The sequence below is a fragment of the Staurois parvus genome, unplaced genomic scaffold (assembly GCF_062004578.1).
Source record: "Staurois parvus isolate SC_StPar_1 unplaced genomic scaffold, SC_StPar_1.0 ptg000051l, whole genome shotgun sequence".
In the NCBI taxonomy this organism is placed as follows: Eukaryota; Metazoa; Chordata; class Amphibia; order Anura; family Ranidae; genus Staurois; species Staurois parvus.
In genome coordinates, this window is record NW_028317847.1 from 834,164 (window position 1) to 850,380 (window position 16,217).

The window sequence follows — 16,217 nt, forward strand, 5'->3', positions numbered from 1 at the left end:
AGATTCCAAATGCAAATAGCACACTTGAAATGAACTCTGGACCTTTTATCTGCTCGTTGTAGTTGGGATAATGAAGGAATAACACACCTGGCCATGGAACAGCCGAGAAGCCAATTGTCCCATTACTTTTGGTCGCTTAACAAGTGGGAGGCACATATGCAAACGTTGTGATTCCTACACCGTTCACCTGATTTGGATGTAAATACCCTCAAATTAAAGCTGACAGTCTGCAGTTAAAGCACATCTTGTTCTTTTAATTTCAAATCTATTGTGGTGGTGTATAGAGCCAAAAATGTTAGATTTGTGTCGATGTCCCAATATTTATGGACCTGACTGTATGTGTGTCAAAGTCAATAATCAAGCGAAGACTTCACCAGAGTGAATACAGAGGGTTCACCACAAGATGTAAACCATTGGTGAGCCTCAAAAACAGGAAGGCCAGATTAGAGTTTGCCAAACGACATCTAAAAAAGCCTTCACAGTTCTGGAACAACATCCTATGGACAGATGAGACCAAGATCAACTTGTACCAGAGTGATGGGAAGAGAAGAGTATGGAGAAGGAAAGGAACTGCTCATGATCCTAAGCATACCACCTCATCAGTGAAGCATGGTGGTGGTAGTGTCATGGCGTGGGCATGTATGGCTGCCAATGGAACTGCTTCTCTTGTATTTATTGATGATGTGACTGCTGACAAAAGCAGCAGGATGAATTCTGCAGTGTTTCGGGCAATATTTTCTGCTCATATTCAGCCAAATGCTTCAGAACTCATTGGACGCCGCTTCACAGTGCAGATGGACAATGACCCAAAGCATACTGCAAAAGCAACCAAAGAGTTTTTTAAGGGAAAGAAGTGGAATGTTATGCAATGGCCAAGTCACTCACCTGACCTGAATCCGATTGAGCATGCATTTCACTTGCTGAAGACAAAACTGAAGGGAAAATGCCCCAAGAACAAGCAGGAACTGAAGACAGTTACAATAGAGGCCTGGCAGAGAATCACCAGGGATGAAACCCAGCGTCTGGTGATGTCTATGCGTTCCAGACTTCAGGCTGTAATTGACTGCAAAGGATTTGCATTCAAGTATTAAAAAGTGAAAGTTTGATTTATGATTATTATTCTGTCCCATTACTTTTGATTCCTTAATAAGTGGGAGGCACATATGCAAACTGTTGTAATTCCTACACCGTTCACCTGATTTGGATGTAAATACCCTCAAATTAAAGCTGACAGTCTGCAGTTAAAGCACATCTTGTTAGTTTCATTTCAAATCCATTGTGGTGGTGTATAGAGCCAAAAATGTTAGAATTGTGTCGATGTCCCAATATTTATGGACCTGACTGTATATAGTGCCAACAGTTTGCTCAGCGCTTTACAAAATAAAGGGAGACAATACAGCAATGATACAATTCAATACAAGAGGGAAAGGAGGGCCCTGCTCCTTGGAGCTTACAATCTAAGAGTATGAGACTAAGGGCTTGTTCACACTTGACTGTTTTACCAACGCTTGCCAAATGCCCCTATAGCGTTTGGCAAGCGTTGGTCCGGCGTTTGCTGAGCGGTTTTTAACGCTCGGCAAAAGCTCCGCCAACACCGCATGCGCGTTTTAGCGCCGGTTGCTAGGCGTTTGCAGAGTGTTAAAAACACCCCACAAACCCCTATAATGAAGTTTAAATGGTGTTACTGCTCTGCAACCGTGTCGCAAACGCCGGCCGGGTGTATGCGGAGCGGCACCATAGACGAGAATAGGAGGCTTCAACGCCTCCTGACTCGACCAGAGGCGTCCGTTTTGCCACACCGCGACGCTACCGCTCCCGTTAGGACAGCACCATGTGCTGCAATGTGCAGAATTGCCAGAGACGTTTGGGAAGCGGTAAAAACGCTTCCCAAACGCCTCTCTACCGCCTGCACACAATGCTAGTGTGAATGTTGCCTTAAGGCTGTAAGCAGATCGGCCTCTACAAATTCAGCAGTGCCTAAAAATGGAGAGCAACTGAGCATGTGCAGAGCAGGGTGAGACAGTGTATTATGTATGAATTGTGAACAGTCTAAGCACTTATTTTTAATGTTTTACATAGCTATACCTACAAAATGAGCCATCGTGAAGTGATCTAGCAGGACTTAATTTTCTGACTAAAGTTGCACTTTAAGAGTCCCAAGACTGGCAAACATGTTCATTTCAAAAAGCTGATTCAGAGTATTTACATTGACCCAGCTGTACAGAGCAGGCATTTGCTGATCTGACAAGTTGTTAATGTTACCCCATGACCTGTCTCAATTCTTGCAGCTTTGATTTATTTCCAGACTAGTAAGAACCCTCCACCAGCTGTGTCTACAGAATGTTGTGATTGTGCTGTGAGATGTTGCAAGAAGTTGTGGACACAACTATAATGCCTTTGGAGCCTGTTAGTACAAATGATCAGAAAAGTGATCAGAGGATCCTATTTACCAATAAAGCCTTAGGGTTCACGTACACTGCAGCTGATAAACTCAGGAGCTTTTCTGTGTTTGTTTGTTTTGGGTTTTTTTGGGTTTTTTTCAGCAGTCCCCGAACTCTCCCTAATGTTTTCCTATGTGTCCATGTACACATCATCCTTTACAGGCAGTTGAGTTTACAGTCATTTTTTTTTTCAACACTCCAAACTTGAGTTCAGGAGTAGATTTTATCAGTGTTTCAAACACCAAACGCTTGTAAATGCGTGTAAATGCGGCTAACCGTGTTTATAAGCGTTTGCATTTAGAAGCGTTTTTTTACTGTTCCATATCCAGATGCTGTCCAGAGCCTTTTTTCATCATCAGAAATGTATGCAAAGTGTTTTCCATGTATTCAGATGGACCCGGTACACCAGCACAGTCAGTTCCAGGTTTTGCGTGAAGGAAAAATAGTAGAACGTGCTGCATTATGCTCATGATGGGATCCATAGTGAATACAACCAGAAAAGACAGGCCATCTCCACACATACTGCTCTCTCTGCTTCTGCTCTCTCTATTTCTCTCAAAATGTCTGATAGCTAATTTTTACTGTTTTTTTCAGTGCATTCTGGGCATTTTGGAAGGTTTCCTGAGGTCACCTTTTAACCACTTCCCGTCTGGCCGCAGTATATAAACGGCAGGACGGGGGCAGTCCAGGGGCAGGTTGCCGTTCATAAATGGCGCCCGCCATTATGGACTATGACCGCTCCCTGGGAGCGCGCAGCACCCCGATATGGTACCCACTGTGTCCTCTGGACACAGTGGAACACCGATCATCGTACGGGACCTCAGTGCGAGGTCCCAATTATGTGATCACTGATTGGCCAATCAGTGATCACATGAAGAGTAGTAAGCAAGATGTCACTTCCTGACATCATTGCTTACTACGTGTAAAATCTGTGAATGATCACAGAGATCACATGGTACAAGGCTATTCACAACAACCTTGACCATGTGACAAGCTGCGACCAATCACAGCTCACACAGTAGTTCTCAATGGCTGCAAGAATGCAGCCAGAGAGAAGGAGAAATAATTGCTTTTACAGCCTTTATGGGTGTAAAAGCAATCAGTGTAAAAAAAAAAAAAAAATCTTCATCACCCCCCACAAGTAGTACAGTGTCACCATGGTGACACTGTACTGCTAGGGTGTCAGTATGTTAAAAAAAAAACTAAAAAATATAAAAAAAAAATAAAAATGTAAAAAAAAAATTATAATTTTTGGTTATAAACTAATTTGGGTTATTTTGTTTTTACTAAAAAGATAACTGAATAAAGTTTGGCCAAGATTTATGATGAAATATTATTTATTTGCAAAATTTTATAAGAAAAACACTTTTTTTCAAAATTTTTGGGCTTTTTCATTTATATAGCAAACAAAATAAAATTCCCAGTGGTGAATAAATACCACCAAAATAAAGCTTTATCTGTCTCAAAAAAAAATGCTAAAAAATTCATATGGGTTACAGTGTTGCATGATCGTGCAATTGTCATTCAAAGTGTGATAGCGCTGAAAGCTAAAAATTGGCCTGGACAGGAAGGGGGTGAAAGTGTCCGGACTTGACGTGGTTAAAAAAAACGCTTCTAAATGCAAATGCTCATAAACGCGGTATGCAAACGCGGCTAAACAGACCTTTTTTAACCTACGTTTTCCAGCAGTCAGTTTCCATCGTTCAGAAGAGTTTTCCAAATGTCCCGTGTACATGGAGCCTTACATTACACCAACCAGGGCTTTCTCCACTGTCTTGTTTGCTATTCCAAAAGTTAAGCATCCTGATCCAAGCAAACCACAAACTCTAAATAGAATAACACCAGAGTAAAACATATTATATTTTCTTTGGCTGACCATAATTTGTCACAGCTTAAATATGTAATGTTCTAGTCATCAGTCTTTCTGATGAACTGACTCATCTGTCTGTAGACACTTCTGGTTGTGTACTTATTGATGTGCTGAAAGAAAAATAGCCATGTCCTTCTGCCAGATGTTAGACATGCTTATCCAGGGATATTGAATTAATTTTGCCCCTAAGGCTACGTTCACACTAGCCTTGTTTTCAAGCGGCAGAAAGGCATTTGGGAAGCAATTTTACTGCTTCCCAAACGCCTCGGACAGGTCTGCCCATTGCAGCACATGGTGCTGTTTTAACGGGAGCGGTAGCATCGCATTGCGGTGCGGCAAAACGGACGCCTCTGGTGTTGAAGCCTCCTATTCTAGTCTATGGTGCTGCTCCGTAAACACCTGGCGGTTGCGGGGCATTTGCGGAGCGGTAACACCATCCAAACTTCATTATAGGCATTTGTGGGGCGTTTTTAACACTCGGCAACCGCCGCTGAACCGTGCATGCGGCGTTTGCTGAGCGTTAAAAAACGCTCTGCAAATGCCGGACCAACGCTTGCCAAATGCTATAGGGGCATTTGCCAAGAGTTGGTAAAACTGTCAAGTGTGAACGAGGCCTAAAAGCGGTAGTAAACCTAAAAAAAAATTTCCCCTGCACGGTAAGGTCATAATGTGCTAGTATGTATGCATTGTTTTTCAGGTGGACCTGATCAGATGGTCCATGTATTCCTGTGGACCAGCTGGTGTAACGGACTTCTGTCTGATACCCGACTACCTCCAATCCACTAAAAAAAAAAAAAAAAAAAAAAATGAATAGAATTTATTCCCATCCATCTAGGTGGATTGGATCGGAGGGCAGTCTAGCACATTATGAAAGACTTACCTGAGAACTAAGCCCTCCAGTGACATGCTGTAACCACTGCAGAGGCGTTAATCTTCACTCAGTCTTCCTTCCGAGTTCCCGGGCTGCAGCCACTTCAATGGCTAAAGCCATGATGATGCTACTCTCGCGCATGCGCACAGGAGCTACAGCCCCGGCACTGGGCTCTGAAGGAACAGTACGGGTATTCCGTTCCTTCAGAGCGCATGCGCTGGTGATGTCACCGACTGGCACTCACTAGAATATCTCCTAAACGGTGCACATTTAGGAGATATTCATTTTACCTACAGGTAAGCTTTATTATAAGTAAAAGTATAAAAAATAAGTTTACTACCACTTTAATTTTTCCCCCTCTATTGTTCATGCCCAAACGAGTCTCTTTTTTGTCAAAGTAAGGGTCCATTCACACTTGTGCGACTTCAAAATCCTACAATTTTCATCGCGATATTACAGTGGGACTTTGATGCGACTTTGGATGATTGCAACTTTGTACAGCAGAAATCATTATCCTCAGTCAAAGCCAAAGTCACGCACAAGTTGCATCTACAACATTCAGGTGTGACTTTGGAGGGTTTACATTGAAATCTAAGGCCCTCAAGTCGCATGAAAGTCAGACCAAAGTAGCGCAGAAACTACTTTGAAGTCACACAGATAGAAATGGTACCCACTGGTAAACATGGGGAGCGACTTGTCATGCGACTTTGGACCTCAAAGTTGCATGATAAGTTGCATAAGTGTGAATGGGCTCTAAGACTATTCTTCCCTTTTTTTTTTTTTTTTTTTTTTTTTTTTTTTTTTTCTTTTTCTTTTTTTTTCTAATTTAAATCTGATACCATCATGATGATATTAATTAAAATTATTATTCAGGATTTATATAGCGCCAACAGTTTGACAATGCTTTACAAACTAAAGGGAGACCGTACCGTTGCAATACTTTTAGATACAGGATGATTAGGAGGGCCCTGACAGCTTGCAATTTAAGGGGGGTTAAATTAAATCTGTATTAAACACAAAAAAAAATATTATATTGCATGACCTCCTCTTCTTTTTTTTCCCTTTTATTTTCACAGAGATGATCCGGTTAGGAACAGTATTTCACGTGGACCTGATCAAATGGTCCATGTATTCCTGTGGACCAACAGGTGTAAACGGACTTGTCTGATACCCGACTACCTCCAATCCACTAACAAAAAAAACAAACAAAAAGGAATAGGATTTATTCCCATCCATCTAAGTGGATTGGATCGGAGGGCAGTCAGGTATAAATGGCGTTCCATCTACACCCAGCTGTCCATAGAGCAGAGCAGGTTTTTTCTGTGTCTGCTCTGCCTGAACTGAACAGATCCGGACCAGTCATCCGCCCTCTCTTCCCCTGCTGAACAAATTGGAGTCCGCCCCATTTGAAAGGGGCTTTAAGCCTAGTACACATGGGCCGAATATCGGGCACTTTAATAGAAACTGGTCTACATTTGGCCCTTATGGCCACCTCCCTCAAAGAAACCAGCCATTTTCCCGGCTTCTGTCGTAGCGCCTTGACCAACAAAGGTCTGCTGATCAGTTCCAGATCAGACGGGGGGGTTAGCGCAGCAGGGCAGATCTCTGTACTAACATTGAGCTGTCAGGTTTTCAGCAGGCTGAACAAAAAAAAAATAGTAGAGTGTTCTGTTGAAAAAAAGATTAAAGCCTAGTACAAACTCTTGCAGATGTAACAGTTAGAGGGTCGGACAAACTGTTTGCTGTAACTGCTTATAAAGTGTTAGCTGAAGTTTGGCTTAATTTCTTTAGTTATCTCATGACAACCATGAAATGTTACATAGTTAGTCTGGCTGAAAAAAGACAAGACTATCTAGTTCACCCATAAAAATAAAGTTATAATCCTACACCCACAGTTGATCCAGAGGAAGGCAAAAAAACCCAGCAAAGCATGATCCAATTTGCTCCTGCAGGGAAAAAAATTCCTTCCTGATCCCCCGAGAGGCAATCGAATATTCCCTGAATCAACTTTACCTATAAATGTTAGTATCCAGTTATATTCTGTGTATCTAAGAAAGAATCTAGGATTTTTTTAAAAGCAATCCACTGAGCTGGCCAGAACCAACTCTTGAAAGAATCTATTCCACATTTTCACAGCTCTTACTGTGAAGAAACCTTTCAATGTTTGGAGATTAAATCTCTTTTCTTCCAGACGTAAAGAGTGCCCCCTTGTCCTCTGTGATGATCTCAGGGTGAATAACTCTACACCGAGTTCACTCTATGAACCACTGATGTATTTATACATGGAGATCATATCCCCCTTATGTATTATACATGGAGATCATACCCCCCCTTATGTATTATACATGGAGATCATATCCCCCCTTATGTATTATACATGGTGATCATACCCCCCCCTTATGTATTATACATGGAGATCATATCCCCCCTTATGTATTATACATGGAGATCATATCCCCCCTTATGTATTATACATGGAGATCATATCCCCCCCTTATGTATTATACATGGAGATCATATCCCCCCCTTATGTATTATACATGGAGATCATATCCCCCCTTATGTATTATACATGGAGATCATATCCCCCCCTTATGTATTATACATGGAGATCATATCCCCCCCTTATGTATTATACATGGAGATCATATCCCCCCTTATGTATTATACATGGAGATCATATCCCCCCTTATGTATTATACATGGTGATCATATCCCCCCTTATGTATTATACATGGAGATCATATCCCCCTTAATCTCCACTTCTCAAGAGAATACATTCAGTTCCTCTAATCTTTCCTCATAGCTGAGCTCCTCCATGCCTCTTATCAGTTTGGTTGCCCTTCTCTGTACTTTCTCCAGTTCCCCAATGTTCTTTTTGTGAATTGGTGCCCAAAACTGAACTGCATATTCCAGATGAGGTGTAACTAATGATTTGTACCGGGGTAATATGATATCTCTCTCTCTGGAGTCTATACCTCTTTTAATACAAGAGAGGATTTTGCTCGCTTTAGAAACCGCAGCTTGGCATTGCATGCCATTATTAAGCTTGTGATCTACCAGAACTCCCAGATCCTTCTCCACCACTGATCCCCCCAATTTTACCCCCCAGTATGTATGATGAATGCATATTCTTAGCCCCCAAGTGCAGAACCTTACATTTATCAACATTAAACCTCATTTGCCAAATAGTTGCCCAATTAAACAGAGCATTGAGATCGGCTTGTAAATTGGAGACATTCTGTAAGGACGTGTCATCTGTAAAGACTAAAATGGGATTTATAATCCCAGACCCTATATTAGCATTTCACATTGTACACAATGAATACTTTAGATTATTTATTAAATTAAATTTTTTATTTAAGTTGTTTTACATTTTCAGATATTTTTTGTCTAAAATCCTTGTTTCAGAAACACACATTTATTACATTACAAAGGATTCCCAGAGTACTTTAATCTATGGAAAGAGACAGCACAGCAGTAACCCTTTGTAATCTAGGGTGTCTAAATAAACCTGTGGATGGAGGTGTCTGTTAAGGGATGAGTCACTTCTCTACTTCATTGTATTTCTATCCACATATTTTCATTTTGAACTATTGAGCTCTGTTAAAAGGCATTCAACAGGTGGTAGGAAGACTGCGGGATATGGGGGAATACATCCACTTGCTGGCCTTACATAAGAATAGATCGAGTAATACTGATATACACTATGAATTTTTACTTAAAGTTGAACTTCTCAAATAAAATGTGACTTTATCTCTCCCCCCCCCCCCCATTAACAATAGCAGATTTTTTTTTTTTTGGGGGGGGGGGTCTTTTTTCTTTCTTTTTTTTGTTTGTTTATTGGTGGCCCCACCACAAACCACCATTTTGGTCTAGACCAGAACGACATATCCTTCTCCCCCAGCTCCTCGTCTCATATACCAGTAGGCTGCAGGAGCCCATTCACAGAATGGCAAGGGGTTGGAGCTGCCATATCATTGTGGGATGGGCAGCCTGAACTCAGAAGAGGCAATTGGCTGACCAAGAAGGTGGCGTGGGACACAGACAGCTGAACAAATAAAAAGACAAATATTAATCTCGCTTGGGTTCAAAAGATCACAGATCTAACTGAAAGCTACTAACACAAAATTATGGGGAACAATATAACCTAAAAGATATCGTATAAAAGGAACAAAGGACCCTCGAAAGATTTATGTAAGAACATTCAAACAAGATAATATCCCTCCAAACACGAGTGTAAAACAAATGAAAGCGCGCTCAAAGTCCACCTATAGAGTCTTTATAGGACGATCAGTGGTTGATAGCGCCCAAAGGAGCAATATACAGAAGAGGAAAAACCCTTTACCTCCGAACCGATCATACTGCCTCTTACTAGAACAGTTTGCCCCCTCCCAACAAGGAATGGTCAAACAGCGCACTATAATTCCATAAGTGGTGATGAGAGCTCCAGGAATGGACAACCAACAGACTTCTTCCACGTCATATTCTCTTTGGCTTAAAATGGTAGTAAACTCTTTTTTTTCTACTTTTACCTACCTGATACTAAAGCTTACCTGGAGGTAAAATGAACATCTCCTAAACATGCACCGTTTGGGAGATATTCGCTCATTTAGAGGGCCGATGCATCCGCTGGAAGGAACAACCTACCCGTGCCATTCCTTCAGAGCACTGTGCTGTGGCCTGGGGTTCCCACACGCATGCACGGGAGTGACGTCATCACTCAAAACCAAAAAGCCAAAACAGCCGCTGTAAAAACGTCCAATGTGCATGAGGACTTAAGCTGAAGTAATACTCGCTGATGTTGATAAAACAACTGCGATGGATCGACAAGCCTTGTATTCTATCTGTTTCATCAGTTTGATCCAATTGTAGATGCCCGTTGCCCTGGCAACCCCAAGACTTGGTCCTTGCTGTATTTCTTAGAAAGCTTCAGTTCCTGGTATGTAGATCTGGGACAGAGAAACCAGTCTGGCTCCATTCACACCTATGCAACTTTGGGGTCCAATGTTGCATGACATGTCCCCCCCACCCCCCCCCAGGGGTGGACTGACCATTTGGAAACTCGGGCACTGCCCGGGGTCAGTAGGGGGCCCCATGACATACCCCTGGTACCTTTTTCATAGGCTTTTTGAGTTTGGGCAAGGACACGGGTCCCATGATCCCCTATTGCCCGGAGGCCCCATGAGTTGTCAGTCTGCCCCTGCCGCCCCCCCCCCCATGTTTCCCAATAGGTACCATTCATATCTGTGCGGCTTCAAGTCACAAGGACTTCAAAGTAGTCCCTGCACTACTTTGGTTCGACTTTCATGAGACTTGAGGGCCATAGACTTCAATGTAAACTCTTCAAAGTCGCATGAAAGTCACACCTGAATGTTGTACATGTAACTTGTGTGCGACCTTTGACCAAGGAGAATTGTTTCTGCTGTACAAAGCCAAAGTTGCACTCATCCAATGTCGCATCAAGTCGCACTGTAAAGTCACAATGAAACTCGCACAATTATAAAGTCACACAAGTATGAATGGAGCCTAAGACACAGGAAGGAGTTTACCAGCTGACCTCATTCGCCATTCGCTAATGACTCTATGGGGTTTATTTACTAGAGCTGCTTGACTCCAAATCTTGCGCACTTCTGCATAGAAACCAATCAGCTTCCAGGTTTTATTGCTAAAGCTTAATTGAACAATCTGAGGTTAGAAACTGATTGGCTACCATGTACAGCTGCACCACATTCTGAGTGAACCAGCTTTAGTAAATCTCCCCCTATGGCTGGACTTTGAGCGCTCTTTCATTTGTTATACACTCGTGTGTTTGGAGCAATATTATCTTGTTTGAATGTTCTCGCTTACATCTTTAAAGGGTCTTTTGTTACCATCAGTGCTGCACTTTGTACGATACAGACAGCTAAACAGCATATCGCTGGATCTGCTGGACAGGGGAGTGTGTGTTTTTGAATTTAACCCAGAATAAAATGTAAGAGGGGATAGGAGTGAGGTAAAGTCCGCTTTAGGAAAAATATTTAAAGTGTTACTAAACCCAGGACCCCGCATTCACTATATCTGGTCTCCCCGGACCCTGCATTCACTATATCTGGTCTCCCCAGACCCTGCATTCACTATATCTGGTCTCCCGGACCCCTCATTCACTATATCTGGTCTCCCTGTACCCTGCATTCACTATATCTGGTCTCCCCGGACCCTGCATTCACTATATCTGGTCTCCCCGGACCCTGCATTCACTATATCTGGTCTCCCACAGTACACACAACATGGAAATGCAATTATTTTAGTAAATATAAACTGCTAAATACCTTTTCTCATCAGCAGTATATAGCAGTCTTGTGACTTCTATCAGTGTCCAGCAGAGCACTGGTTAAAGCTTGTAGGAGGAGTTTTCATTCTGCTCTAGGAGGATGCAGGACCCCTGACCTCTGCCTGAACAGTGCTGATTGGCCCTGTGCTGATCACATGCACTCTCCCAAGAGAAAAAAAAAACCTCTCCAGCAATACACACCAAACTGGCATGTGCAGAATGACTCCACAGGATATGTTTTATCAGGGGACCCTGGAAGAAGGGGAGTATCAGAGAAGTCAGGATCAAACAGCCTTTTTAAACCCCCTTAGGTTCCACAGTGAGTATAACAAGCATGTTTTACTGCATATACAGACAGATTTTACTGTTGTGGGCTGAAAAGTGATTTGACAGGTTGCCTTCTCGCTACTGTTTGAATCCCTAACTGTATTAGATGAAGATAGTATACAGTATATGCAAACCACAATACAATACATGGGTTTTAGTGTTTCCACAGTCATGCTATAACAATTGCCACTTCAAAGCTGAACTCCGGGATCAGCAAATATAGTCTAAGTACAGAGGGTATGAATATTCTTCCTTCAATCTTGGTGTGCTTTGTTTTATTCCTCCAGATCTGTGCAGTATCCAGTATGTGCAGGAGTTTCCTGTAATAAAGACCAATCACTGCTGCTCACTATCTCCTTGTGAAGGGTGACTGGTCTTGTCTCCACCCCTTCTGTAGTGTTCTGCAGGCAGACTGTAGTGGGTGGAGCCTGATAGGCCACTCCCACACAGCTGCACAGGCTATGTATAGCTTGATGATGGTGTCACTGCTATTTTTATACAACCATACGTCATAGTCACAATTACAAGTCATAAATGGGTTTACGAAGGTGTTTATTACACACAAAGTGGATTTATATCCTCTGTGGCTATGTTAGGGATGTATTTAAATGAAAGTCTGGGGTACAGCTTTAAAGCCTACCTCCAGGCAAAAAAACATTTTTTTTTCCCATGCAGTGGGGCTGTGCCTGCATTGCAAAGGTCAACTGCTCCTTTTGTCTAGGGGTGAGCAGAAGGCTCATACTTATCTGATCCTTCGATCCTCAGGAAAATAGCGCTCCCCCACGGTCCAGCGGTGGACTGTTCCTGGTCTTTGAAGCCTGCTCTGGGTGTGATGATGTCGGGAACAGTCCACTATTCAAGACCGCTGGGGTGTGGGTGTACCAGTCTTATAATGGGTGGATCAGGTAAGTATATCTCCGTGCTCCCTACTCCCCTAGAAAGAAACAAGCTGTTAACCCATGCAGTGTGGGCATGGGAAAAATATGATTTTGCCCAGAGTTGGGCTTGAAGTGATAATTTCTAATGTATACTGTGTTAATCATATGATACTAATCAGATAATGCAGCTTCTATAACAAACTGTCTTTATATCTTCTGTAGAATATAGATTTACAGTTGAGATGCGACAGCCCGGGTTCTGACAGCCTGGATCCTGACAGCCTGGACAGGGCAATATATTACGATGTGCTTGATTGGGACACTGTCAGCTCCTCCCAAAGGACTTCCCTGTTTCCAAAATGGCGCTTGCCAATGAAGATGGCATTTTTGCTGGCGCTATTCATGTTCATGTATACATTTCTCAGAGAAGTTTTGTACCCCTATGTTACAAAGAGTAAAAATGAATTCTATAGAATTCCAATATTGGTGGTGAATAAAGTTTTGCCAGTTGTTGCTATCACTCTGCTAACCATGGCCTATTTACCTGGAATATTTGCCACAGTCATCCAACTTCACCGTGGCACAAAGTACAAGAGGTTCCCATCATGGCTGAACACATGGATGCTGAGACGCAAGCAGTTTGGACTCCTAAGTTTCTTCATTGGGGCAATGCATGCCATCTACAGTCTGTCCTATCCCATGAGGAGGTCTTACAGATACAAGCTCCTTAACTGGGCCTATGAACAGGTATGGTGCTAGCACATGCACAGAAATTGCAAATACAATGGAGGGAGTGTATCAAAATTGGAGCAGACAGAATGTGGAGCATTTGTGCATAGCAACCAATCGGCTTCCATCTTTCATTTTCAAAGCTTAACCAAACAAGCTGAAGATAAAATCTGATTGGTTACCGTTAACAGCTGCTTCTTACTGTTATAGGGTGACAAGTGTCTCCCAGTTGTGCTCCTTCTTTGTCTCCCTGTCCCTGGTGGAGACTGCAAGTGGCGATGCTGAGACTCATTGCATAGATCCATTGTTGTCACTGCTCAAGGGTAATGATGTACATCTGATGCTGAAACTTTGGATTTAAATCTTTGTAAAAAAAATATACATTTTGAAACGTATATTTTAATCCAGTATTACACATATGTAGTCATATGTTTGATATATGATTAGTATGCATTGGTTGAATGCATAGTACAGTTACAAGTAAATGAAGGTATTCCTTCAAACAGCCATTCTAAACTAGGGTCCCTCCAAAAGTTGCTTGCAGTCCCTTGACTTTTTGCAGATTGACCTCCCATTTGATAGTTCCAACACTATATGGCACAACCACCAACACAGCCCAGGTATCTTTTTAGCTTTCTGTGGCATTCTGACCATCACTGCAAGGGTGGCATTCTTCTTACTGACCACCAATGTAGGGGTTACTTTCTTTTTACTGACCACCAATCTAAGGGTTGCGTTCTTCTTACTGACCACCAATGTAGGGGTTACATTCTTCTTATTGACCACCAATGTAGGGGTTACATTCTTTTTACTGACCACCAATCTAAGGGTTGCGTTCTTCTTACTGACCACCAATGTAGGGGTTACATTCTTCTTATTGACCACCAATGTAGGGGGTTACATTCTTTTTACTGACCACCAATCTAAGGGTTGCATTCTTCTTACTGACCACCAATGTAAGGGTGGCATTCTTCTTATTGACCACCAATGTAGGGGTTACATTCTTTTTACTGACCACCAATGTAAGGGTTGCATTCTTCTTACTGACCACCAATGTAAGGGTTACATTCTTTTTACTGACCACCAATCTAAGGGTTGCATTCTTCTTACTGACCACCAATGTAAGGGTTGCATTCTTTTTACTGACCACCAATCTAAGGGTTGCATTCTTCTTACTGACCACCAATGTAAGAGTGGTGTTCTTTTTACTCACAGACAATTTAGAGGTGGCATTCTTCTTCCTGACCACCAATGTAAGGGTGGCATTCTTTTAGTGACCACCAATGTAATGGAGATATTTCCGACTGACCCACAATTAATTGGCTTTAATAAAGGTTCCCCAAGACCTGAACATTATATTAGTGGTTCCTTTGGGAGGAAGGAAGATTAAAGTATAACAGCATTTAAAAAAAAAAAAAAATCTTGAATAGAGTGAAGAGGAATTAGAACACCTATCAAGTTTTTTTTTTTTTTTTTTTATTGCGGTCTGTGCCTCTGCTAGAGCGATTCACCCTCTCTACTTGTCCTGTTTACCGTTATCACCGAGGGTGAAAGTGAAAGAAAATCCCAAATTTTGTGTTGTCTCCAGAACAGGATTAGAGAGTAAATGTTCCACTGGGGACGCTAATTCTAGTGACAATCTCGGATTCTATCGCTTTAGAGGGATTTCCTCTCACTTCCTGTTGTGGCAATAGGACAAGGAGTGAAGAGAGATCTCCCCACTGGGACACAGATGGCAAAACATAACCCTCCCTTACTATATCCAAGTTATACTTTAGGAAAGGCTGCCCCAGTATACACCTATCATTGACCTCCATTGCCCCAGTGATGACATCTGTTTGGTTGAAACGCATCAGCTGGAGCCATAGCATTGACGTCATCCCGCCTGCCGGGGTGCTTAATGCTGTATATGTGATATGCCTTGTTACTTCTCTTGCATGCGAGTAGATACCTTGTTTTAATAAAATTTGTTTTTAATACTGCACGATGAGCGATCCCCTTCCTTTTACACGTGGTCACTTGGCTTGATTCCCCTTGTGAGCATATTGTCCCATATGTGGTTGGGATGGCAGTCTGAGGAGCACTGAGTGGAGATATCTGTGTCTACCTGGCGTTCTGGCTAATCCCGGACTGGAGCTGAGTTGTGACCCTTCCATCCATCCATTGTAGGTTCTCTCACTTTAAAGTGTTACTAAACCCCGGACTCTGCATTCACTATATCTGGTCTCCCACAGGACACAGAACATGGAAATGCAATTATTTTAGCAAATATAAACTGCTAAATACCTTTTTTCATCAGCAGTTAGAGCAATCTTGTGACTTCTATCAGTGTCCAACAGAGCACTGGTTAAAGCTTGTAGAAGTTCTCTTTCTCCTCTGACTGTCCTATGAGGCTGCATAACCCCTGACCCTCTGTCTGGACAGTGCTGATTGGCCCTGTGCCATTCACATGCACCCTCCCAGGAAAAGAAAAACTATCTAGCAATACACACCAAACTGAGCACGTGCAGCTTGCCCCCAAGGCTCTGTTATATCAGCAGATGGAAAGGGAACAGTAGAAGGGGAGGATCAGAGAGGACAGAATCAAACAGCATTTTTACACAATGCAGAGGATTAACCCCTTAGGTTCCACAGTGAGTATAACAAGCATGCTTTACTGCATATACAGACTGATTTTACTGTTGGGGTTTACTAACACTTTTAGCTCTGTCTGACCTTCTTTTTATAGAGGTCTTACATTCTAGTGAGAGGCCCTGATATCCCTCTTGGTGGCGCACATTTTGGTGAA

The 16,217-nt window shown here is 42.4% G+C and overlaps 1 protein-coding gene across 3 annotated transcripts in view; it reads left to right on the top strand.

The window, feature by feature from the left end:
- The window catches only part of STEAP1 (STEAP family member 1), a 48,764-nt gene that overhangs the window by 22,580 nt on the left and 9,967 nt on the right, over positions 1-16,217 (top strand). For all 3 annotated transcript variants that reach the window (XM_089666227.1, XM_089666226.1, XM_089666228.1), the window contains exon 4: positions 12,923-13,447. In XM_089666227.1, coding sequence (XP_089522353.1) covers positions 12,923-13,447 — 525 coding nt within the window. The remainder of the gene's footprint in view (positions 1-12,922; positions 13,448-16,217) is intronic.